This window comes from Poromitra crassiceps, assembly GCF_964638095.1.
Source record: "Poromitra crassiceps genome assembly, chromosome: 16".
NCBI classification, from domain to species: Eukaryota; Metazoa; Chordata; class Actinopteri; order Beryciformes; family Melamphaidae; genus Poromitra; species Poromitra crassiceps.
Window position 1 is genome coordinate 13,262,093 of NC_139645.1, and position 27,924 is coordinate 13,290,016.

At 42.5% G+C, this 27,924-nt stretch overlaps 2 protein-coding genes across 2 annotated transcripts; one reads left to right on the top strand and one right to left on the bottom strand.

Annotated features, from left to right (window-relative positions):
• Positions 1–525: 525 nt before the first annotated feature.
• Positions 526–10,203, bottom strand: dapk2a (death-associated protein kinase 2a; the record flags this gene model as incomplete). The annotated part of the gene is made up of 9 exons (XM_083653062.1): positions 10,164–10,203; positions 9,585–9,711; positions 7,438–7,659; positions 5,833–5,971; positions 5,439–5,568; positions 4,394–4,469; positions 3,114–3,266; positions 2,398–2,443; positions 526–1,185 (listed from the first exon to the last, which is right to left on the bottom strand). Exons 2-9 carry the CDS (start codon positions 9,644–9,646, stop codon positions 526–528), a joined length of 1,488 nt encoding a protein of 495 aa, XP_083509188.1. The 5' UTR covers positions 9,647–9,711; positions 10,164–10,203.
• A 1,744-nt stretch (positions 10,204–11,947) lies between these two features.
• Positions 11,948–26,891, top strand: sh2d7 (SH2 domain containing 7; the record flags this gene model as incomplete). Its single annotated transcript, XM_083653146.1, has 6 exons — positions 11,948–12,075; positions 14,787–14,876; positions 14,989–15,154; positions 17,482–17,739; positions 25,261–25,977; positions 26,853–26,891. The coding sequence occupies 6 exons, from the start codon at positions 11,948–11,950 to the stop codon at positions 26,889–26,891; spliced, it is 1,398 nt and encodes a 465-aa protein (XP_083509272.1).
• Between the last annotated feature and the right edge of the window lie 1,033 nt (positions 26,892–27,924).

A 27,924-nucleotide genomic window follows, 5' to 3' on the forward strand; every position in this document is an offset into this window, starting at 1 on the left:
GTGTCTAAAAGGCAGGAAGTAGCACAGGTGCACCAAAACATTAATTAGGGTTTCCAAAAATTCCAGTCCATTTAGGTGTTGCAGTGCTGGGGCCCTACTTAGTGAGTTGGTTGCACCTGTGTTTACCCTGCCTTTTAGACACAAAATGGCAGCTGAGAAAAAGGCCCATACCATGCCTTCTGCCAGCCTTAGCTGCTAAACAACTAATGGGCTTCGTTTATCTGTATTCTTTTTTTTTTTTAAGTGTGACCAATAAATCACACAACTTCTTCATGGTTGTCTTTGTCTTGTTTTATGTTGTGATCCAAAACCCCTAGACTGGGTCATAACAATAGGAAAAACACAGGCAGAACTAATGTTTTCAGAGGGTAAACAAAATCCTTAGAGTACAATTGTATTGTATTTGGGATATATATATAGATATATATATATATCTATATATATATAGATAGATATAGATATATAGATAGATATATATATATAGATATATATAGATATAGATATATATATATATATATATAAGCACTATCTTTGCTGTCCCGTTTCAGTGAAGTCCAGGTTGATCCCAGAGAGCAGCTCTCCTCCACAGGAGCGGTTCAGCAGCTCCTTCAGCGCCTCGTTCACGTCGTTGTTGAAGACGGTGCAGAAGTTGCAGTTGGGGTAGCCCCCGCTGCCACCTTCATCCAGGGGAAAGGAGCCCACCACCTCCTGCACCCACTTCAGCTCGTTGCTCAGCTCCAGCCGCAGCGCCTCAAAGTGGCCCTTCCTCTCCTGGTAGCGATTGCTGACGGCGCTGATGCCGGCGCTGACCCCCTGCATCTCGTCCTGCACGCTCCGCTTCATGGCCTCCACCTTGCGGAACTCGTAGCGGATCTGCGAGAGCTCGTGGCGCACGCCCTCGCTCTCCTCCTTGTACCAGGCCTCCTTCTCGTTGTAGATGGAGACCATGGCGTCAATGTCCTCCTGCAGGGAGTCGTGGGACGCCGCCAGGCTGCTGAAGGAGCTCTCCATCTGGCCGATGTCCTCCACCACCTGGGCGAAGCGCTCAAAGTTGACATAGGTGTTGTTGGGTGGCATGCTGGAGTGGGACTTGATAGTGTACTCCCTCAGCCGCTTGGTCTTCAGCTGGCGCCGCTCACGTTTCTTGCGCTCCAGGGCCTTGTTCTCCTCCTTGTGCTCATTGGACTTTAAAGTTAGAAGAAGAGATGGTTAGATGTTCTCCAGAGGGACGAGCCACGCCTTGATACAGGGAGATCATGCTATCATGCAGGTGCGTTAGTGTTTGTTTAAAGGCGTGCTGTATCCACTGCAAACCACAAACAAGGCACTCTAGATTATGCACTCTAGATTATTTTGCAACAAACACTTGCGCAGATTTTAACTGAGACAGGAAGGAATTATTTGATGTCATGAAAACAGTCGCCAAAGGGACAACCCTCCACCTGACATCCCAAACAAGGCCACCTGATATTTCCCGTTGTTTTAGATGTCAATGAGCGATTACTATCCTTGCATTTCAGGGGTTGAGTAACAGGTCATTCATTACTAAATGGCCTGCATTTATATAGCGCTTTTATCCAAAGCGCTTTACAGTCAGTAGGTACATTCACCCATTCACACACCGATGGCGGCAGGCTACCACGCAGGGTGCTGGCACACCAACGGGAGCAATTTGGGGTTCAGTTCACTTCGACATGCAGACTGGAGGAGCCGGGAATCGAACCACCGATCTCTTTTATCCAAGGCGATTAGTGGACGACCCGCTCTACCTCCTGAGCTACAGCCGCCCCTAACTATACTATAGTTATAGTATATACTATAAGTATACTAGCAATATACTTTGCAAACAAACATAATTGTGAGGCCATCCATGGCATCCAAGTATACAGTGCCTTCAGTTCACACTCCTAGACTTTTTGTCGTGTTGCAGTCTGAATTCATAATGGATTAAACAGATTTTTTTTTCATCAACAAAAAATACTAAAACTGATTTAAATCATTTTGCATACTGGTTGTAGTACCACAACATGCAAAAAAGTTATGGCAGTTGAATACTTTCTAATTGCACCGTACATACATACATAATGTAACTGCGTTGTGTTGATGGTAATTGCAGCAACCCATGTTAAGGGCTTGCCCAGGGATTCGATCGAATCCAACCGAACCGTGGATTCGAACCGCCGACCTCCGGCTTCCAAAGCGCACACGCTAGCCAGTGACCTTGGTGGAGCTGATTAACGCGCCTTAATACCGGGGGAGTGAGTTTAACCAACTTACTTGCTACCACTCGGGACTCACGAGGAGTCACATTCATTCAGTTACACATACATACATACATACAGACTCATGCTGATTTAGTTAGCATGCATATGAAATGAAGCATTCTAAACAGCCTACCTTGATCCACGGGTGATTAAGGGCATCTTGGATTGTTAGCCTTTTCCTGTAAGACAACAGTGTGCACAATGAAAGATACTAAACTATAATCATAATCTTTTCCTGTAAGACAACAGTGTGCACAATGAAAGATACTAAACTATAATCATAATCGCCAATGGGTTATGTGATTTCAACAAGTACTTCCAATATGTCCGGGATATCCATAGCCGGAACACAAGAGCCAGTGTGGCAGATCTGAAATGGCCTAATCTGAAGAGCAAAGTAGGAAGAAGCACGTTCCTCTATTCTGGGGGAGAAGAGTGGAACAAAATCCCCAACGAAATCAGGCTAGCCAATTCCCCCGAATAGTTTTAAAAACCTTCTGAAAAAATTCTTGATGAGTAAACTAGGGTAAAATATGATTCGAGTCCCCTGGTGTTTTATGGTATGTTTGTTTTAATCTCAAATTCCTTTTATCCTTTGTCTGATTTGTATTGTTTTATTTGATGCTACTGTATTACTGTGTGTCATGTTCTTAAGATCCAGGACCATGATGGAAATAAGTGTATTACACTTTTCATGTATGTTTGTCTGCATTATCCATAATAAAATTAATTCAATCATTCATTCATTCATTCTCTGGCGGTTATCAGAATATGAAAACACACATGAACTTCCTTATGTTGCACTGAGACAAAGTCGCCGCGAGGAACGTGCCGTTCATCCGCTCTTACATCTTATCCCTCTCTAGCAGCTGCCTGATGAATCTCTTGGCCAGCTCGCTGGTGTGGCAGAAGAACTCCTCATCAAACTCATAGTTGATGGCGGAGATGTTCCCCAGCGTGTCCTGCTTGGTCTCCCCCAGGAAGGGCGACGCACCGCTCAGCCTGAAACACAACATTCATAATAATAATAATAATAATACATATGACTTATATAGCGCTTTTCTAATTACTCAAAGGCGCTTTACATACAGTATAACATCAAACGTACACAGATACAGAACAAAAACAAATATGGGGGTTGCGAAATGAAAAAGGAGGGTGGAGGTAGAAGTCAGATATTGTAGGCTTTCTTGAAAAGGTGGGATTTGAGTTGGTTTTTGAAAGAAGTGAGTGTGTCAGAGTGTTAAGGGACAGGGGATTCCAGAGGGCTGGGGCGACAATGGCGAAGGCTCTGTCCCCCAAGGTGCGGTACTTGGTCTTGGTGATTAGCCTGGGTAAACCCAGCCGCCACGTGACCTGCTCTCAGTCACTACCTTGTGACTCGTAAGCAGGGTAAGCCTGAGAGCAGGTCACTGGGGGCTGGGTTTACCCAGGCTACTTAGTGATGGGGGTGAGAAGGTTGGCTGGCATCGGCAGATCGGAGGAGGCGATGAAGGAGATCTGTCAGGTATGAGGGGGCGAGATCATTGAGAGCTTTGTAGGTGACGAGAAGGACCTTGAAATGGATTCGGCGCTGAATTGGAAGCCATGGGGTTGGAGGGAGTGGGTGAGCAACCGGGCGGCTGAGTTTTGAACGTATTGCAGTTTATGGAAGACAGTGGAAGGGAGGCCGTAGAGCAGTGGTTCTCAAATTTTTTAACATGAAGGACCCCTAAACTGACAAAAATTAGACCACGGACCCCCATTTGATAGGATTTTTTCCCCACGGTCCCACATATGATAATAAGATTGATGCTTTTAGATGTTTTATTACAGAAAGTGTATAAAAACCCATCACCAAAATAGTCATTGTGTTACTTATGAATGGAAAATATATTATAGCGAAAATAAATTACCCCCCTTTTGGCTGGGGACCCCCTGGAACCCCCTCAAGGACCCCTGGGGGTCCCCGGACCCCCATTTGAGAACCACTGCCGTAGAGAATGCTGTTGCAGTAGTCTAGTCTGGAGGTGATGAAGGCATCATCACATCAAGTTCATCATTGTTTTAGGGCACTTCATGTACATTATCTCACTTGTATGTATTAGGATAGGGTGAGATTACGGGACCGTTTTTGACGCTTCACTTACAGGATGTAGGTGATGACACCGATGCTCCACATGTCCGCCTCTAATCCCAGTGGCTCGTAGTTGACGATCTCTGGTGCTGGGAAAGACAAACGGATCGCAGAGGAAATTCATCAAAGTTAAAGGGCCCCTTTCATGCAAAACAGGATTTGATTATAAAGGAGGTGGGCGTGCTCTATAAACATCATGGAAGTTTTGAGAACACATGGTACCCCAGATAAAGCCACACCAGCCATGTAAAGAAAAAATGCCTCCAAACGAGCCGTTTTGACTTCCGTAGCTTTGTGACATCACAATGTAACACTCATTTCAATTGCCCGCTTACAGCACCACCCGCTGGTAGTCGAACAAACTGTAGCATATGGTAGCCGCATAGTATAGGTTGAGGCCACGTCGCTGGTTTAGCTGGCTCAGCCTGGCTGGGGGCGGGGTCAGGGTGGGGTAAATTCCCCCGTTCTATCCATTCAGCAAAGTTAGAATTTCGCTGATAGCCCAGCCCAGGCAGAGACGATCGGGGATTTAACCACCGCAGTAAACGCACATCTGAGCAGACGTCTTGTGTTCTGCTCTAGAACCCCCAAACCTGTAGTTTAGAGCTGCAGCACCGTCTTTTGGTGAGTCAGCCCATGAGATATATGGGTGGTTTTACCCCACTCGCGCGCCAGCCGTTTAACATTTTGTGGGCGCTCCCAGACATGCGGACTGTCTCTATAGAAAAATGTCCAGAAAACAATCAACTGCACCAAAAATTTATCTAATCCTATCTCCTCAGAGGTCCCCTCAAAACAGTGCATGAAGGGAGAGATACAGTAACACCTAGTGACATCATTTACCAGCGCCATAGTTGGCAAAAAGCCGAAATGTTCATATTTCTATAGCACTAGGTACATTTCATACTTGAAAGCAGTGTGTTGTCTTGTCTGAGGTGAGATGCGAATGAACTATAGTCACATGATCAAATGTTTCATGTCCTCTCTAAAGCATGTGGCTTAATTAAAGATTGAAAGAACATAAAGACAGACAGCAACAAATGAACTTTTCTTCTTACCTACAAACTCAGGAGTTCCAAAGATGTTCTTAAACTCAACCCCAGCTTCAATCTTGTGGGCCAGACCAAAATCGATGAGTTTGATTCTGGGCAACGGCACATTCTTGTCCAGGAGCATGATGTTTTCAGGCTGCAGATCAGAGAGAGAGAGAGAGAGAGAGAGAGAGAGAGAGAGAGAGAGAGAGAGAGAGAGAGAGAGAGAGAGAGAGAGAGAGAGAGAGAGAGAGAGAGAGAGAGAGAGAGAGAGAGAGAGAGAGAGAGAGAGAGAGAGAGAGAGAGAGAGAGATGGCTTTAATAGTGAGAATATTTTGAGAACTGCTATAGCTACAGACTAACTGCTAGCTAGTCTGCACTCTCTTGAATAAAATCAGAAGTTGGAGTGGGCCAGACAGACCTTGAGATCAAAGTGGGCTATCTTTCTGGAGTGGAGGTAGTTCACCCCCTCAAGAATTTGCTTGATGAACTGGGTGGCCTCCTCCTCACTCAGAGACTCTTTTTGGGCCAGGAAGTCGAACAGCTCTCCTCCAGAAACCCTGGAACACAGACACCTTTCATCTATCATCTAAAGCGGGGTCGTCAAACTTGGTTGCCCTCAAAGGGCCGCTTGTAAATGTAACACGACATAAATGTATCTAGCCTACTTGTTACCATATTACATAATTGCCTCTGATTCGATTATTATTGGTTTTTAGTGATAACTTAATACTTAATAAATGAATCTGAATCTGAGAATGTGCCCCAGAAACAGAGAGCCATGAGTGTATGCACAACTGCACGACAAAGTCGGCAGAATTTGCTTTCGGTACAGCATATTATAGCACATTAGCTACTGTGTCAGCAGAAAAAAACATGGACAGTACAGATATCAAACAATACACAGACAGTACAGGTATCATATAAAGACAAAATACATTACAGGACATTCAACATGAACAGAAATTGCGGATGGGGTATTGCTTCAGGAGTGAGTGGAGTTCATTCAGTGACCTGATGGCTGTGGGGAAAAAGCTGTTTTTAAACTGGGTTGTTTCGGTGGATAATGGATCTGTAGCGCCGGGCCAGAGGGCAGCAGTTGGAACAGGTGGTTAGCTGGATGAGATGGATCAGAAACTATCTTTTGTGCTCTAGTGCAGAGGTTCTCAAATGTTTTTCAGCCAAGGACCCCTTACAAGATAGAAAATATACCGGGGACCCCCTCATTCTGATTTGTGATTTTGGGCTAAGCTTAATTGTTTCCACGGTAACGTGCTTGACTTTTAATTTGATAGGTTTGTTATTAGAATGTAATCCATGAACCATTTTAGATTTAAAGCATACACTATTTTCATTGAACTATGAAGATTTTGCAAAAAATATATATATATATATTTTTTTATTACATTACATTTACATTACGTCATTTAGCAGACACTTTTGTTTTGTCCAAAGCGACTTACAATATCACAATTTGTCAACAGTACAGAAAACCACTATGCAACACAATCAATGACAGCCAAGATATTTTGATAGACTAGCACCATGTAGGAAGTAGTTTGAGAAGGAATAAGTAACATGTAGCATTTTATTTTTTAATTTAAAAAAAAAAGAAAAAAAAAAAGAATTTTACTTGAAAACTTTTCGCGGACCCCCTGGCAAAGTGCCACGGACCCCCATTTGAGAACCACTGCTCTAGTGATTGTGCGTTTATGGTATAGTGAGTCTAATGATGAGAGGGGGGGTGCCTGTGATTTTTGATGCCTTTTTGATTATGCGTTGGAGTTTACTGATTACTGATTGATTGTCCAGATTGCCGTACCACACTGTGATGGATGAGGTGAGGATGCTTTGTAGGATGGTCTGTATAGAACTGGAGGAGGAGATTACGTTTGACTTTGAATCTTTTGAGCTGCCGGAGGTGGAATAGTCTTTGATTGGCCTTTTTGATCATGTGACTGGTGTCATCGTGCCGCCACGAGTTGAGTTGTGTCGCAACCGTAGTTGTCTCGAACCTGCCACTCACAGCTCTAGGATGAGCACCACGTCGGTGCGGTTCTCGTAGACGTCGTGCAGCGTGACGATGTTGGCGTGGCCAATCTGCCGCAGGATGTCCACCTCGCGCTCGATCTCCTCGCGCCGCACGCCTCGCAAGCTGGCCACGCTCTGGCGCTTCTTGATGAACTTGGCGGCGAAGTCCAGCCCCGTGCGCTTCTCCCTGCACTGCTTCACGATGGCAAACTGCCCGCTGGAACACACAGAGGCACGAGTCTCACAGATGCAAAAGAAAACCCCAGAGAAAATCTATGGACACGACGGCTCACAACTTTTGTGTTCACTAACTGACAAACGTAATAGAGTAACAATAGAGTAGCCATTCTCTTTTCCATAGACATTTCGTAGAATGCGTATAAAAATAATTTTACTTGGTCAAACCAAGCGATATTAGTGTGCCTATTTGCTGAAACCTGATTTGCTGTGAAAAAATAAACAAATACAAAGAGGAGGGAATGGAAAATGAATTGAGAAAGCAGCATTTAAACTCTGCAGAACGCACAGAGCAAAATGTGGACATTGTAGCCTATACTTGCAAAATTATTTTTGACAATCAAATGTCCCTGTTTCCCCCGTGGCAAACACATTTCTATTCACAGTTACTTTTGCCATGCGTTACCCCCCAACACTGCAAATAACACAACAGCAATATATGCAGACAGAGACCCAGCTCACAGTGTGTGTGAGGGTCAAAGGTTAGCTGACTATAGCTTTACAGCTGCTCTGTTTTCTCCTGTGAGTGGCCAGTAAGCCAACACTCCACTTCCTCATTCAGAGCTGGTCTGGGAGCAGATATAGCCGGCGGTAAATATAGAACTCTCCTATAATTAGCAACGTGTGACTCGCATCTAAAACAGTTGTCTCCATCGAACAACACATAGCACCTTTCACTACAAAGTGCTGCAGTGGAAAGAAAGCATTGATTTGAATAATAATAGAGCTAAATGTAGATTTATTTATTTTTCATCTCGCACCATTTTGCTCCAGGAGTAGCATCAAGTGTTCTGTGTATTAGATGGTTTACAACAGAATTTTTTTTTTGCATTAAAAAGCATTGGGGACAGCAGTAATACTTACTCATATATGATCTTACAAGGACTTTGTTAGGAATAAGTAAACTACTCTAGGTTGAATGAAAACAGATACCAAACATGATCTCAGGAGCTATAACTGTATTCTTTATTAATAAATAATTGCATAACGGTGATGTTTGTTGACTCTTCAACACTGCTAGGGTGCCGTGTGTGTGTGTGTGTGTGTGTGTGTGTGTGTGTGTGTGTGTGTGTGTGTGTGTGTGTGTGTGTGTGTGTGTGTGTGTGCGCGTGCATGCGTGCGTGCGTTGGAGTGTGCCCACACACACACACACACACACACACACACACACACACACACACACACACGCGCACACACACACACACGCACAGTGTTGGGAGTAGTATTGGGAGTGTTACTTTTAAAATGTATTCCACTACAGAATACTGAATACATGTTTTAAAATGCATTTTGTAACGTATTCCGTTATTCCAGAATACTCAAGTAACCTATTCCGAATACTTTAGGATACTTTTGGAATACGGTACTTCAAAATAGTCTTGCTGAGCCCATTCGTCTGGGTCACACTGAATGTAGCGAACACTTGCTTTATAGTGACCTTGTTACTGTCTTCAGAGGAAAGGTTATACAAGTATTTAAACACGAATGTGGTATGTTTTGTCCTGCAACTGATATCGTTGCAAGAAAAATGTAATCCACCAGAGAACAAAGTATTCAGTATGCAAACAGCATCAAGTTACACTAATGTAAACATGTTTAGATTAAAACACATTAGACACAAACAATAAAATATAGCAAAGTGGATTTACTCTTCACCACACAAACTCAATCTGAAGATAAAGATGGCAAAATATGATCTGAAGACTTGTCTTTTTATTTGCTCCCGGTCTCAGGTACACACTGCGCACACACAACTTGCGTTGATATATATGAATTTTAGAGCAAATAAAACAAAACAAACAAAAAGTATGTCCTTCAATTATTCCAATTTTAAAGAAAGTAACTGTATTCGGAATACCACCAATTTCAATTGTAACTGTAACGGAATAGAGTTCTGATCTGTACCTTCCCAGCTCTTCTCCAATCTCATAGAAATCCTCCACTTTCTGTTGTTTGAACGAGGCCATGCCTGCACTGCGGTCCTCACTGATGTTGACAGTTACTGTGCTGTTTCACTTCTCATCTCTTAACCCTGTAACAACAGAGCACAGTTCCGTAACATTACACATATTTACATCTTGATTTGCATATACCTGCAACCAGTGAAGAGATAAGAGATTATGTTTTAATGTTAAAGACAATTAGTTTAAAAAAAGATAAAGTAACCACACACACACACACACACACACACACACACACACACACACACACACAAACAACAATTCAGTTTAATGCACACCGGTATTCAGGAGCCCAATAAAAGTGGCAGTCAGACCTGTTTGTTAATTCAGGGGAATGTGCACGGTAAAGAGATTATTTATCTACGAGTACAAAATGTTATTGTTGCCAGAGTTGTGGGCTAACACCAACCGGCTTGCTCGCCCCTATATGATAAACACTGCCGAGTGACAAACTAATTTTAAACCCGCTGTCATAACACTATATAGCAGAGCAAAGTAGACATTGACCAGTAAAGGGTCTTACCTTGGTCCAAGTGTTTTTCATGAGTGGCCTAACGTTGTAGCTGTCCTCGTCGGCTCTAAAAAGAGACCTGACAGAGAGCAGTAACTCTCTGCTGTTACAACACAGAGCACCATGAGGGCTCTTTTTAGCCCTGATGACGTTACATGCTGTTCTCTCGTCAGCTGGAGAGCTCAACGCTGTAAAAAAATATATACAGTATGTATGAGAGTTCAGTCTGTGGCCCTGCTTGAATTAAAAACATTGGTAACACTTTATAATAAAGTTCAGTTATAAGTCATGTATACAGTAGCTAAGCCTTTATTAATGATGAACTATTTATTTATTTATTTATTTATCGCAGAAGCAGTCAGCACTTACAAGCACTGCCGCACAAACTAGCCTACTAAGTGCACCTGTTATAAATGAGGTGTCAATCATTTACAATTCACTTAGCCATAACAAGGTCGTGCGGCTCAATTTTGAACTAAACCCGCCTACGCCCATACAAGGGCGTGCGGCTCAATTTTGAACTAAACCCGCCTACACCCATACAAGGGCGTGCGGCTCAAATCACATTACAGTTACTACAAACACTTAAAGTCGATGTGATTTTTTAATTTTTTTTACAGTGCACCTGAACGCAACATGCAAGATACCCGCTGAATAAGTGTCCAAATGTTCATGTCATTCTGGCCAATACTCCACTTCTGTTATAGCATTTCAGTCTGGAATATGGAATATCTTTCAATAATCTATGATTTAGCTGCTAAATTGTCAAATACTGCAGTCTGCTCGCTACCCAGGCACTTATGTACAGTATACCTAACTAACTTAATCTAACCAACTATCCGGTGTGCACAACATTGTCAGACTAAACTCCGGCTGACACCCCAAAAACCTACAATCCGCTACAGAAAAATGTATATTGTTTATTTATTAACTGGCCCCTGGCCACCTATCATTTCACGAAAGTGGCCCCCGGGCAAAGCAAGTTGAGCATCGCTGGTGTAAACAATTCATTGCAAGGGCGTAACTCCGTTTGTGATAATTGAAGCCAATGCGGAAGGGTCTTAAACCTGCAGTCTCTCGAATGGCCTGCAGGGAGCGACCCATTTGTTTGTGGACTTCCATTTACAGGCCTCGAGTATGTCATTTTTGGCCGTTGCCATCTTGGTTCTCACGCATCTCGTGCAAGACCAGGGGTTCCCCACAGAGACGCACTTTATGACGTCTCATTGAAACTTAAAGTGTTAAGGTCCTTACACACTTACACAGCGATGCGAATATACGGCGCGAAATTGCGATGCGAGTTTTGACCCACCTGTCACAGATGTGTACACGTCGGAAGCGAATTTCTGAAAAATCGACCGTGGATCGGAAAAACAAACGCCGCAATAGCGCTCAGCGAAACTTCGGTTGCATTGACTGATATAGGTTTGAAAAATATTATTGACATGCAAATTAATCGCACGGAAAATCGCTCCCGATGTGTGAGGACCTTTACCAAAACAGATCTTAACCATCCAGAATATCCATGCATAACCAGACGAGACCAGACCAGACGAAGTGGCCACCACAGCTGAATCTGGGACAAGGAACAGCGGTAGTAAAATGAATTGGCAGCGATGGTAAACACCGGCAGACAATGCCACTGTTCAGCTGAGAGAGACGCGCCACGGAAATAGTCAAATGAGGCACATCGGTCGCTCTTCCATTTGAGAGATAAGGGGGAGTGTGAGCCGACAGGGCGCAGGGCGTGCAGTGTGGTGTGCTGCTCTTTTGCAAGCTGCCATTGAGGTGTGAGGATGGACACGGAGACCTCAGACGGAGGCCTGAAGGAGCTGGTGCTGCGCTGGTTCACTGAGACGCAGGAGTCCTTCATCCTGCACAATGGCAACTTCCCCGACTGGTTCCAAGGCTTCACTGCTAGAAAGTAAGTCAAGGCCGTAAAAAGAGCTCTGTGCCACAGGGAGAGAGCAGTGTGCAAGCGGCGAGGAATGGGATCTTACGGTGTCAGAGGTACTGTAGAACGTAACCGACAGTACTGTACTTTTGAGGTACTGACACTTCACTTGAGTATTTCCAGTGAGACTTATACTTTTCCTCCGCTACATTTGAGGGAAATATTGTAGTAGTCCCTACAGTGTCATTACATGTGGACACTGACCCCCTACTTTTTACTCCATTACATTTATCAGCAGTGTTGGGGGTAACTCATTACAAAAGTAACACATTACATGTAATATATTACTTTTAGCAGTAACTCAGTAATATAACTTATTACTTATAGGATCTTAGTAATATGATACCAGTTACTTTGTCAAGTAACTCAAGTTACAAATTGAGTTACTTAAAAAAAATCTGAGCACATATTTAAATAATGATACAATCATTTCCTAATCAAACTGTGTGTTTTTATGCAAATAACCACTATAGATGACAATAACAAAGGAAAAGAATAACATTTAGAATTTTGGATTGTTTACACTGACTTCAAGGTGGTTGAAATGATTTTTCGGGATTGTTCCGGGGCGGCGATGTCATTCTGCTGCTGCTGTTGTTTTGGTCAAAGTAATGCAAAAGTAGTGTAATAAGTAACGAGTTACTCTACACAGACATTCATTTTGTAAAGTAACATATTACTTTCAAATGAAAGTAACTAGTAATATGTAGTATATTACATTTTGAAAGTAACTTGCCCAACACTGTTTATCAGATAACTACTTCATAAAATATGTTGCTACAGTAAGCTAGAGTTTAAACTCCCCAACAGTATATTTTACTTTTGATACTTACTGGTAAGTACACTTTAATTTTAATGCTAATACTTCCACTTCGTTTCGAAGTAAACTTTTGAATACAGAACTATAAATAAAGTATTTTCCATCATGGTATTGCTACTTTTGACTACTTTTCCACCCCTGATTGTACTAGTCTAATGCCTGCACATAAAGGTTGTATTTGTTCAGCTCTTGTGGGCTTCAGTATGCTTCGGCAGTTAAAACTGTTTTACTGGAACCTGAACATCTTACATTTGTCTTGATGTAACAGCTGTCTATCATTATGCCCCCGCCGGCGATAGCCAGGCCGGAGGCATTATGGTTTCGGGTTGTCCCTCCGTGCGTCCGTCCGTCCGTCCGTCCAACGTCTTGACAGACTTTCATCAAAATTGCCTCAAACATCCACTTCAACGATGAACTGATTACATTTTGGTGGACAAAGGTCAAAGTTCAAGGTCACTGTGCCCTCAAGAATGCCATTTCCAAGCTCTTTCACGTGATATCTCAGGAACGCCTTGACGGAATTTCTTCCAATTTTGCTCAAACGTCGACTTGGACTCAAGGATGAACTGATTAAATTTTGGTGGTCCAAGGTCAAGGTCACTGTGACCTCACGACCGCCAGTTTCATGCTCGTTAATGCAATATCTCAGGAACGCCTTGATGGAATTTCTTCGAATTTGGCTCAAACATCCACTTGGACTCAAGGATGAACTTATTAGATTTTGGTCATCAAAGGTCAAAGTTCAAGGTCACTGTGACCTCACGAACGCCATTCTCTCTAGCTCGTTAATGCGATATCTCAGGAACGCCATGACGGAATTTCTTCGAATTTGGCTCAAACGTCCATTGGACTCAAGGATGAACTGATTACATTTTGGTGGTCAAAGGTCAAGGTCACTGTGACCTCACAAACGCCCTTTTTCAAGCTTGTTAACGCAATATCTCAGTAACGACTTGACAGAATTTCTTCACATTTGGCTCAAACGTCAAAGTCTGGACAGACATGGATGTCGACTGCTCACTTGTTGGCGTTGGCATATATCTGGGGTGCGGTCGTTCTAGTTTTCAATTTGACACTGTGTAGTCGGGTGGTAAATATTATACATCAGTTTCATCCCAAATCCATCACATAGGCTACAGAATCAAGATACCAAGATAAACCCATCCAATCACACAAAAAGGCATTATACAGATGTACTGTTTCCAACACTTCTGTCGGCAGGATATATGCCAGAAAATTATGATCCATGAAATTTGGTGGGCAGATATGGGCCATCGTTCGATTTTGCTGATGAATGGGATCTAGCATTTCCAATAATCATTTGTAGCATAACAGAAAAAGAGACTTGATTCTAAGGGGATGTTTACCAGGACAAGGAATCAATTTCACTTCAAATCTATGTGATAGGAATGATATTGGCTGTAACAGCAAGTTGGGGAATTGTTGGGGGATGGTTGCGCTCTCCGAGTGCCTCCTAGTTTGGTGTGTGTCAGTGAAAGGACCTCATTTGCCTGTGACGGTGTTGAATCAGTTCTGTCTACCTCTCTGTGACGGTGTTGAATCAGTTCTGTCTACCTCTCTGTGACGGTGTTGAATCAGTTCTGTCTACCTCTCTGTGACGGTGTTGAATCAGTTCTGTCTACCTCTCTGTGACGGTGTTGAATCAGTTCTGTCTACCTCTCTGTGACGGTGTTGAATCAGTTCTGTCTACCTCTCTGTGACGGTGTTGAATCAGTTCTGTCTACCTCTCTGTGACGGTGTTGAATCAGTTCTGTCTACCTCTCTGTGACGGTGTTGAATCAGTTCTGTCTACCTCTCTGTGACGGTGTTGAATCAGTTCTGTCTACCTCTCTGCCCCCAGGGATGCGGAAGATCTGTTGCGAGATAAGACTCTGGGCTGTTTTCTCATTCGCCTCAGCGATAAAGCCATCGGCTACATCCTCTCCTACAAGTGAGCCAAACTAATACAAAATAAACAGTGCTTAAGATAGATTGAGAAAACACCTACAGTGTGTGTTCCATTGTTGCTGCCTCATCTCACTGCCTGCGCATTTCCTCCAAAGGGGACAAGACCGATGCCGCCATTTTGTCATCACCCAGAACCAAGCCGGACTGTTCGTCGTCTCCGGGGACTGCCAGACTCACCGCAGTCTCCCGGACCTGATAGAGCACTACAGAGTCAGTCCCATCCAGCCCTTTGGAGAATACCTCACCTGCAGCTGTGATGACGTAAGGAAGGACAGGACCTGGGCCTGAACCAAACTAATAACAGGACACAACACTGTCAAACCCGGGGGCCTCTGTCCAACAAAGTCCTCAAGTGTGACTGATTGATATGCTACTTCAATTGCTACATTACCTATAGGACAAGTGTCAGTGAAATTGTGGAAACTGACAATTTTTAATGTTAAAAGTCCCAATTCGTGCAGCTGTAACCTCTTTAAAACGTGTGTCTCTGGTCCATAAAACATGATTCTGGATTAATTTGTCGAAAATATAGCAACCCCGTTTGTTCTGACGGAGTTGTCACTTCCTCATCTCGTCGCTTCCCAAGAATGGTCTGTTTCTATAATATATTCAGAACTAACAGTTCCCATTGGCCGCTGAGGGGGAGCCCGCCCCAGGCTCAGATTAGCGTCCGTGGACCAGCACGCTAGGTTGTGTCCACAACTAACCTTAGCAACGAGCTATCGCTAACTTAACGGTTGCTACGCTAAAGAGGACATCTCAAAATGCCTAGACTTACCGAATCCACCTCCGCAGTTGCTGGATCACGTACAGTTGGCGTCGCTCCAGCTAGAAGTGTTAATTTTGTGGCTATAGACAAAATGGTGCAGGTAGCTTGTGTGAGCGAGACCGCGCGCAGTATGCTTAAGGACCCGAGTGACATCACATTAACCCGTCTGGGGGAACAGAGTGTAAGGGGCGTGGCTTGAAGGAGACTGCAGGGGGAAGCTGGATAGGGACAATTCCAACTCTGGCAGTTCTGAGGTTGTGACCACTCATTACAGGGAGGGATGACAGCAGTATATATGCATTTACAAGTAAAAACAGCTTTTGCACGGAATGGGACCTTTAAATATTGAGGCTTTCCTTGGACAGAGATCCAAGACTATAGGTTTAAAGCCCCAAGCATATGCATTGTTATTTTGCCAGTCTGTTGACTTTATATTTGAATTAGTTGGAGTAAAGATATGTTTCCCTCTCAAATTGATTGACTGAATTTTTAATATAAAGACATTAAAGCAGCTACGAGCAACTTTTTCGATTGTTATTAAACAGTATAAATTTAATATCAATGCATCACATCTTACCTCTAATAGTCGACGATACCAACGCAGAGTAGTCTCGCTTGAACCCCGAGTGAATCGGCCAGTGTTAGTGTGTCTGTAGCCAGGGCAGATCAGGAATTGAAATGAAACGGTTTGCAGCAGCCACTTCGGCCATAACCACAAAATAACTTCCAAAAAACCTGTTAGAATATAACGAGAGATGTTCCCGCGAGTATGCGTGGCGTTCACATTGTTTATGTTATGTTGCTAGGCAGCGCAAACGGCGTAAAAAGGCAGCTGCGTTTCACTTCCTGGTTTCACTTCCGCGTTTCACTTCCGGGTTACCCGGTCCGGTCGCTCTAGAGAGCCCCCTGTTGGCGCGAGTTTAGACAGACTATAGACTTAATAATCACCTAAGGGAGCAATCTCAGATACACACGGCTTTGGTCTCGTCGACTATTAGAGGTAAGATGTGATGCATTGATATTAAATTTATACTGTTTAATAACAATCGAAAAAGTTGCTCGTAGCTGCTTTAAGCATTTACTTGTATTTGGATGCTGTAAAATCCCCAATTACAGACGTTCCTACAGACACAATTGGCCGTGTCTGCGGGTGGGAAGCCGGTGGGATATGAGTCCTGTCTTGGTCGATGCACTAGCGCCTCCTCTGGTCGGTCAGGGCAAACAGGAAACTGGGGGGAATAGCATGATCCTCCCACGCACTACGTCCTGCCGGTGAAACGCCTCGCTATCAGGTGAAAAGAAGCGGCTGGGGACTGCACATGTAGCGGAGGAAGCATGTGCTAGTCTACAACTCTCCCCAGATCGGCAGAGGGGGGTGGAGCAACGACCGGGAGAAGAGAACAGGGAGAAGTGGTCAAGTACAACAACTGGGAGAAAAATCGGGGGGGAAAGCATAAAAAAATTGAGGGATGATGATGCATTTTGGCACTAGTTCTGTCATTAAAAAAATGACACTGCTTAGCCTAATGGGGGCGCTATAAATAAAGCCCTTCATGATTGGCCCAAGGAGTGCATCACTCATGCGGGACAACATGTTTCATGTCTTTTCCTTGTTCAATATATATATACATATATATATACAGTATATATATATATATACAGTATATATATATATATATATATATATATATATATATATATATATATATATATTTATATATATTTATATATATACCTATTATGGACAAATTAATTTTGAACGTGGACTTCAAAGATTGATACAGTGACAACAATACTGGCTGCTGTTTGTATATTTCAGAAAGACACAGTTGAGCTGTATGATGTGGTGAAGCACGAGGTCAAACAGAGGTCGGGGGTGAGCGTCCAAGCTCTGCGCACCCTGTGGGACCAGAAGAGCGAGCCGAGCTGTGAGCAGAGGGCCGAGCGAGCGAACACTCCCAGGATGCAGCAGCAGCAAAATGACCTGCCTGTCGTCCAGCCGCCTGCACTGCCGCCCAAATCCAAAAGCAGAAAGCTGACAGGATCTGTGTCTGTGGGACCCATGTCTCCCTCACAGGTATTATTGAGAAGTAGGCCAGTGTTGGGCCAGTTACTTTCAAAATGTAATATACTACATATTACTAGTTACTTTCATTTGAAAGTAATAAGTTACTTTACAATATGACTTTCTGTGTAGAGTAACTCGTTACTTATTACACTACTTTTGCATTACTTTTAGCAAAATAACAGCAGTAGTAGAATGACATTGCCGCCCCGGACCCATCCCCGAAAAATCATTTAAACCGCCTTGAAGTCAGTGTAAACAATCCAAAATTCTAAATGCGATTGTTTTCCTTTGTTATTGTCATCTATAGTGGTTATTTGCATAAAAACACACAGTTTGATTAGGAAATGATTGTATCTTTTTTATGTGCTTCGATTTAATCAAATGTAACTCAATTTGTAACTTGAGTTACTTGACAAAGTAACTGGTATAATATTACTGAAATCCTATAAGTAATAAGTTATATTACTGAGTTACTGCTAAAAGTAATATATTACATGTAATGTGTTACTTTTGTAATGAGTTACCCCCAACACTGGAAGTAGCCTATATGACTTCCTATTGAAAACCGGACAAGATCGTTTTAGCACAGCGGTGTGTGAAGCACTCGTGTTTATGGATACAGTAGGAGAACCATGCAGTGTTGGGCAAGTTACTCTCAAAATGTAATATACTACATATTACTAGTTACTTTCTTTTTAAAGTAATAAGTTACTTTACGGGGGCGTGGCTATGGCGCTAAACTGAGTAGACGTACTATTGCGAGCTCCCGGTGATTTTTCGATTAAACTCCTGTTTAACATCCTTTACAATATATGGACACTAATATATATTGTGTGTAGCGACTCCGGCTGTGTATATGGGACCGAAAAAGGGAGGGAAGAAGCCCAAGAACAAAGCTATATCAAAATACTTTCAGCCGAACACGAGAAACTCTGTCGGAGAAAACGAGGCGGAAGCTAATAGCATTAGCTCATCAGGTGAAGCTAGCTCTGCCCTCCAACCAGCTGCCGAAATGGCCGAAAACTCTGATATTATGCAAAGACTTGACAAGATGAGTACTGACTTTGCTACGAAGTTTGATGGAGTCATGAGTGCGATTCAAGATGTTAAGAAAGATGTGCGGGACTTCTCTGCTCGCATGGATCAGGCAGAAGAGCGTATTAGCAACGTTGAGGACACGCTTAACACAGAGAAAGGCAAGATGGAAACGCTATCGAAACAAGTGGATCTCCTCTCAAACAAGGTGGACGAGCTTGAAAATAGATCACGGAGATCCAACCTTAGGCTGGTCAACTTGCCGGAAAAAGTGGAAAATAATGATCCAGTAGCTTTTCTACAGAAATGGCTACCAGAAGCACTGGGTCCGGCAACGTTTCCTACTCCTCCTATCATCGAGAGAGCGCACAGGATCCCCGGTCGGGCACAAAATACGCGGTCCGCTCCTCCAAGAGTACTTATCATGAAGTTTTTGAACTTCCAAGATGCAGTCCGAGTAACGCGAGCGGCCAGAGCAAAAGGCAAGGTGGTATGCGGCGAACAAGAAGTCAGCTTCTACCCGGACCTGTCAGCGGAGCTACACCGGCAGAGGAGGCGATTTGACGGGGTGAAGCAACAACTGAGAGCATTGAATCTTCGCTACGGAGTTGTGTATCCAGCCAAACTCCGCCTGACGACGATTGATGGTCAAACACGTGAGTTTGAATCCCCGGCAGATGCCGAGAAGTTTGTGCAGGGCATAAAAAGAAGTGATGCACAAAAGAAATGACTTTGAGTAACGGGACAGGTTGACTGTTAAAGGATCGACCAGATCTACAAAGAGTGTTTCATTTCTTTATGGCTCTCCTAAGTTTTGCATATTAAGTTAAATAATTATTATGACGGCTGAGATTTTGGTAAACAATACAGCTGCGTTTCTACGGTTACGTTAACCTTTGTTTACATATACACTGCTCTGCAGAGATCACTCAGTTTCATAGAGACTCCACCTTGTGACTGATCTGGCCAATGGAGTGTTGTGTTATTGACAGTCAATCACGTGTGGCCAGATAGGAGACCGGAAGATAACGTGCAGAGACTGGTGTGGATTGATTCTAGGATCCACTCAATACAACGGACTCATTCATCTATGCACTTTTTCATTCATTCATTTTTGTTTTCTTTCTTTTATCCCTTCAAGTGGAGAAGGAGGCGCTCATGCGCTCATGGTACGGGTGTTCAGTGAACAAACCTACTATCATATACATGAGACAAATTTGAACATTCCATAATTCATAAAGAAGTGTCCATGAAAGTATCGATTTGTTGCTGGGAGACGCAAATGTCTCAGTATAGTTCATTGTTCTAAGTACAATACTAGTTTATTGTTAGCTTAGTTTGGTTTAACTGCTCCCTTGCTTGCACTGGATCAGTTGTGCTGTTTTCTACACCCCGAGGTAAGGGGGTGGTGGCGGGGGCACAAGAGGCTGTTATGTTTGGGTTAACAGCTTTGGGGATTGTTTTTTGGCAGTGTTTTGATATTTTATTTGATTGTTTGTATGTATCACAATATAACCCTGTACGATGGCACATTTTGAAGGTAAATTACAATATGAAGCAACAAGCTTATTTATGGTATAATGGTGACAATATACTGTACATTCTAATTCAGCATGATTCTGGATGACTTCAAATAAGACACTAAAATTTACTTCTTGGAATGTAAGGGGGATGGTTAAAATGACTAAACTGAAACAGGTGATTACTAGGCTTAAACAGCTTGATTCTTCTATAGTCTTTTTACAAGAGACACATTTACTTATAGAGGAATTACTGAAAGTACGAAGAAGATGGCCGGGACAAGTACTGGCATCGTGTTTTTCATCACACTCTAGAGGGGTAATGGTGCTGATTCATAAATCGGTGCCACTCCAAGTGAATAATATTATTTCTGATAAAGCTGGTAGATATCTGGTGGTACAGGGCACTCTTTTGAGAGAAAACATAAGTTTGGTTAATGTTTATGGCCCAAATGACGACAACCCATCCTTTTTTGAAAATTTATTTTTACAGATTGCCTCCCTTACAGGTAAAGTAATCCTAGCAGGCGATTTTAATTGTACTATGAATCCGGCGCTTGATCGCTCGTCGGGAGTGGATAGCTCTCACTCACAAGCTAGAAAGAAAATACAACAGTTTATGAAGGAGCTGAATCTCTGCGACCCATGGAGGATGCAAAATCCTACTAAAAAGGAATACTCATGTTACTCATCATCATGTAAATCTTATTCTCGTATAGATTATTTTTTAATTTCCACATCCTTGCTTCCCAATATAGATGGATGCATATATGATAGCATTGTTCTGTCAGACCATTCACCTACATCACTATATTACAAAGATATGCAGTTAAGTAAAGGATCCTTTAGATGGCGACTACACCCTAGATGGCTGCAGAATGCTGACTTCATCAAATATGTGGGGGAGCATATAGATGTTTATTTTGCAATAAATACAGATCAGACATCGGCTGCCATCAGGTGGGAAGCTTTCAAAGTGTATATTAGAGGACAAATGATTAGCTTCACAAGTTCCAAATCGAATAAATTCAAACAGAAAATGAACGAGCTAGATTTGAAAATCAGAGAGTTGGAGAGAGTGGTTAGTCTTGATGATTCGATAGAAACAAAACAAGAGCTATTTTCCCTTAAAGCTGAGTATGAGGAGCTTTCAACATTGAAAGCTGAAAATAGCCTAATAAGACTCAAACAAAACTTTTATGACCAGGGGGAAAAATCGGGTAAGTTATTAGCCTGGCAAATTAAAAAATTGAACTCAGAAAGAGCCATAAATGCCATTAGGAATGAACAAGGGGATATAACCACAGATCCTATGGAAATTAACCAAACTTTTGTTTCGTTCTACAAAGCCCTGTATCAGTCAGAGTGTCCAACAAACCCAGTAAACCAGAATGCTTTTTTAGATAGACTAGAAATCCCCAGTATCCCTGAAGATACGAAAATGGAGCTGGACAAGGAATTAGATATTGAGGATGTGACCAACGCTATTCTTAACATGAAGGGCGGTAAAGCGGCGGGACCCGATGGGCTCCCGATAGACATTTATAAATTATTTAAAGGAAAATTATTGGCCCCACTATTAGATATGTACGAGGAGTCCTTTAAACAAGGCTATCTCCCCCCTCTATTACGAAGTGCACTGATCACTCTTATTCTGAAGCCAGGTAAACCATCAACAGAATGCGGTTCCTACAGACCAATTTCTCTTTTAAACTCAGATGCAAAGATAATTGCTAAAGCCCTAGCTATGAGACTGGATAAGGTTTTACCAACCATGATACATGAAGATCAAAACGGCTTTGTAAAGAACCGTCAGGGGTTCCACAATGTGAGGAGGGTGCTTAACATAATTCATACATGTAATGGGTCCCCTGACACTGCCATCTTGTCGTTGGATGCAGAAAAAGCGTTCGATAGAGTCGAGTGGCCCTATTTGCTGGAAGTGCTTAAACGTTTTGGCTTTGGTGACTACTTTCTCAAATGGGTTGAAATTCTGTTTGTTGATTCCTCGGCTGAAGTATTTACGAATACCATAATTTCACAACCGTTTAGGCTGTTCCGTGGTTCGAGACAAGGTTCGCCAATTTCACCATTATTATTCGTAATAGCCATGGAACCGTTGGCAATGGCAATAAGGTCGTATCCTTCAATCTGTGGGATTAAAACAGGGATTTTGGAACATCATCTTGCATTATATGCGGATGATACTATCATTTTTCTGTCAGAGCTTGGAAAATCAATACCATCCCTTCTAAAGTTGATCAATCAATTCGGTAGCTTCTCTGGGTTTAAGGTGAACAAAGATAAATCATCTATTATGTTTCTGAATGAACAAGAAAGGAGAAATCCATTGATTCCCCACCCATTTGTAAATGCTATGGGAGGGTTTACATATCTGGGTATTAAAATAACGCCTGAGATAAGTACACTTAGTCCAGCTAATTATGAACCCATGTTTACTAGAGTCTCGGAAGATGTTTCAAGATGGGCAACATTGCCTTTGTCTATAATTGGAAGAATAAATGTAATTAAAATGAATATAGTACCAAAATTCTTATATATATTTCAGTCTATTCCTTTGGCACCGCCACCATTTTTTTTCACAAGGGTCAGAAAATTGCTCTCAAATTTTATTTGGAATAATAGGAAGCCAAGACTCAGACTGTCTCTTTTATATCTGCCTTACGATAGGGGAGGGCTGCAGTTACCAAACTTGCAGTGGTATTACTGGGCTGCGCAGTTGAGGGCTGCAATGTTTTGGTTTTCTGAGGTTGATCTGCCCTGGTTGCAAGTTGAATTATTGTCTGCAAACGGTTTGAGGTTGGATAGTTTTCTATACTCTGCTCCCCTTAAGAAATTAAGGAAAAACACTCTTAACCCCTTCGTGGAAAACACTATTGGTGTCTGGCATGAAGTTCATAAATATATGGGAGACACCCCTGTGCTATCTTGTTTCTCACCAATTTGGGGCAATGAATACTTCAGCGCGGCCAAGAAAGACAAGGGATTTAAAAATTGGTTAGGTAAAGGCATAGTTAAGTTACTGGATCTTTATAAAGATAATACTCTAATGTCATTTGATGAGCTGAAAGTGAAGCATGATTTACCAGAAAGGCACCTTTTCAAGTATTTTCAACTTAGAAGTTTTATTTTGACACGACTTAACAATTCTGTACAACAACCTCCTATGTCCACACTAGAAATATTCTCAACAGGAAATTGTTATGGTAAAGGACAGATCACTTACTTATATAATATGTTTGTGGGTAATCACAAGGACAGCACGGAAAGTAAGAGACAGGAATGGATGCATGATTTACAAGAGGACATTTTAGACTGTGAATGGGGTTTAATATGCTCAAAAGCACAAACGCAAACAATCAATACTCGATTGAGATTGATACAATATAATTGGATAATGAGAACCTACATCACCCCAGTAAAGTTAAGTAAATTTGATTCGAATATTCCGGATACTTGTTATAAATGTAATCATCAAGGTACTTTGTTTCATTGCTTGTGGGAGTGTAGTGGGATTCAACGATTTTGGAGCTCGGTGACAACTTATGTCTCCAGGATTACCTCCACACCACTGCCACTGTGTCCTAAACTGTGTATATTAGGCATCTACCCTGTCAATTGCTCTTTAAATAACAGAGAAAGGAAAATGGTTGATTTGTGCTTATTACAGGCCAGACGTTCAATTGCTTTGTGTTGGAAGAATGTTGGGTGCCCATCTCTAGGTCAGTGGTTGAAAAATCTAACATCTAGTCTAGCTCTGGAGAAACTTACTTATATGATTAGGAAGAAAATGACAGAATTTTATGGCATTTGGGAAATGTTTCTGGAATTTGTTAAAAATGGTGACATTGAAGAGGCATTGGAAGGGTGACTTGAATGTGAAATAGGCTATTGTAAATGATAAGTACGGTGTGTATATATAATTGTGATGGTACATACAGTTGATGCAACTTATTTATTTGTGTTACTTTTATTTAATTCTTGCATTGTCCTTTTTACTTTTTCTTTTTATACTGCCACAGGGTTGGGGGGGGGGTATAAAAGATGTATGTAAGATGTATGATGAGAATACATGTACAATAATTACATGCAAAACCAATAAATATATGGTTATAAAAAAAAAAAAATAAGTTACTTTACAAAATTACTGTCTGTGTAGAGTAACTCGTTACTTATTACACTACTTTTGCATTACTTTTACCAAAATAACAGCAGCAGCAGAATGACATCGCCAACCCGGAACCATCCCGGAAAATAGTTTCACCGTCAGTGTAAACCGTCCAAAATTCTAAATCCTTAATTGTCATCTGTAGTGGTTATTTGCATAAAAACGCACAATTTGATTAGGAAAGAATTGTATCTTTTTCAAATATGTGCTTTGATTAAAATTCAATTCAATTTGTAACTTGTGTTACTTGACAAAGTAACTGGTATAATATTACTCAAATCCTATTGGTAATAAGTTATATTACCGAGTTACTGCTAAAAGTAATATATTACATGTAATATGTTACTTTTGTAATGAGTTACCCCCAACACTGAACGTTATACAAGAGTGAGCGCAAAGGAAGACATTGAATACAAGTGTTTAACGGTTGAGTCATGTGGCTCTGAAGTAGAAAGGTGGAGTGAGTGGCAACATTGTGGATCAGTGTAGAAGGGAACCATATTTAAATGGACCGCCTTGACGTGAGAATAGCTGTGATTGGTGAAGGAATAGAAACGCTGATCCAATCAACAGCTAGCCGACTGCTTTGCTCAATCGCAGTCCCGTATCGGCGTCTAAATCAGTATCATCAATATTAGGTGAGTCCACTCTCTCGCCTCCTTGTATCTTAAGGCGCTGACACACCGAAAACACATGAAAGGACTAGGATGGTTTATCAGGAAATTCAACTTTCACATAGTAAATGAAACAATAATATTCTCTTTGTTTTGGTGTTTCCTCCGGTAGGCCATCCCTCCAGTCCCAAAGAGAGGCATCCCTCTGAGTCACTCCATGAGCAAATCTTTCCCCGACAAGACCTCACATCCTGGCGACGCCCAGCACCACGCCCACACGGACCCGAACCGAGCGGAGAAACCGAGAAGGGATTCAAACCCGCTGCAGATGGATGACGGCGTCTGCACCGGCAGAGGGGAAGACTCGTTATCGTTTAGCCCCGGCGACGCTATCCGTCCCGGGGAGCTGAATCACGGCGTCGCCCCCGGGGCCATGATGACGTACTCTGAGCAGGCTCGGGTGGAGAGCAGGAGCCAGTCTCTGCCTCACCTGGATCAAAGCACGGAGGAGCAGGAGTACTCCAATCGGCTGGACGCCCTCGCACACTCGCCCGCCACGCCCAAGAGGCAAGTCACCTGCCACACGTACTCCCTCCACGAGCCCAGGGACAGCAGCGCGAGGTACGGCAGGTCAGAGCTCCAAGCTGACATGCTGGAGCTTCTGAAGTCCAACCCGCTCTACCAGGCCCAGTCCGCCGGGCCTGGAGCCGCAGGTTCAGCAGACGGCGAGTACGCTGAGCTCGCCGAGGGCCCGCCGCCTCCCGGGCACCAGCTCCCTGATGACACCTACGAGCAGATCCCCGGGGAGAGCACAGCCGTCCAGGCAAACACCTACGAAACGCTGGAGGACATGAAGACCAAGAAGTCCAAATCCACCTGGGGGAAAAATGTGAGTCCAATAGAGACACTGCATGAAATAGGCCACGCCCATCACGGGGGAAAAGCTCAGTTCATTTCCCCACACCAGCGTCATTTTCTTTGAATTAAACATAGCTAAAAGCTGTTGTGTGGTGGGCTGTGCACACAACAAATGTAAAAAATCGCCAGTTAAAGTTTTTTTGTACTCCCGAGGAAAACAAAGAAGCCATTGAGAATTGGCGAGAAGAAAAATGTGGATGTTGCTGTCAATGAAGTAAGTTGGAGTGCTCATCTTCCGTATATACGATCTTTTTGTGCAAAACCCGACCATGCACGCGGCACAGGAGAACGCCAGGATTGGACAGGAGTTTGTGTTTTCCCCCGTTTTGGGCGTGGTTTCTGAATGATGATGCGCTCCGCAGTGTCTCTATTGAGTGACAGTAGAGTAGTGAGTTATTAAATAAACAGGAACAAATAGGCTCCAAAGATGGGTTAATGGGAAATGAATTGAGAAAACTTGGACATTGTAGTCTACTTGCAATATTATTGTCAATCAAATGTCCCTGTTTCCCCCCGTTGCAAACACGTTTCTATTTTCCACTCAACCAAAGAACCCCAATTGCATCAATTAAAAGCTGCAAATCACAGATGTTTTCAAGAGGAATCTGATGCGATGGTTGTTGTGAGATGTCCAAATCACGCATGGAGAGAATTACAGCATGCGTCGCGCAAACAAAAGGGAATGCGAGACGGGAATCTGATTGGTTTGATTGATATATATTTGATTGACCATGATGCCCATTTTTCGAACCACTCTCTCATTGGTGCTACGACCTGTCACTCAACAACCCTTACGTTTGGTTTGCTTCATTGTACATTTTCTTACCTTCTGCTTTCTGTTTGCAGAATATCAAATGGAGGAAATTCCAGTACAAGAAGAAATAAGAGCAACATGAGATAAGAACATCAGGACGGAGCTCATTTTGTGTTCAAATACAGAATAACTGTTATTTTGTGACTAACTGATATTTGATACTGTAAGCAAGTAAATAAAAACAAATTATATCATCATCATCATCATCATACATAATTGCCAAAGTTGAATCTGTCTTTCTTTCTGTCTGTCTGTCTGTCTGGCTGGCCCCACATTGTGAGATTTGTGATGATTTTGGTCAGCAATGATGTCACTGATGATGTCACAATGTCTATGAGATCATCAGTGATGTCATACAAACATTGCCCACTTGCTCCCTTTTATAATAGAAGATAGATACACAGATCCCTCTGTACATAAATCATCCAGCATTATGCAACATATTTCATTATTTTTCCTTTTTTATGTATTGTTCATATTTGTATGTATGTTGAACATTTGAAAATACAGTATTTTAATAAATCTATAACTTACTATAACAGTAGCAGTTGTAGTCATAGTCATAGTCATAGTATTCCTATTATTATTAAAAATGTTAAAACGTTTCTGATCTCTCAGTTTGTCTCTTTCCATTCCATGTTGCTCCATAACAGTTTTTGTTATAATTTTCCCCTCCTATAATAAAATTGTTTAGGTGGATGGGAAGGCGGGTGTCTGTCAGTCACGATTTGCGTCACGTTTTGTGTCATGAAAGTGACATCGGCCACAGACCCCCCCCCCCCCCCCCCCACACACACACACACACACAGACACACACATGGACACCCCTCCACCCCACCCCCACATTGTTTTCTCACCTGTACTTTGTTCATCATGTCAATTCATTCATTCATTCAAAAATAATCAGTTCATAACTAGAAAGCTCCAGCACTCAGTCAGCAGCCGCTTCAAGTCTCTCCTGGTTTTAAAGTGAGACACTAATATAATAATAGCCTTATATTTGAATGTTTGCTTGAGGATTGTGTACATACTGATGTAAACACACAATTAGGATTGGATGATTTCAGATGAGGATGAAATGGGACAGGTTACAGTAGAACAGGG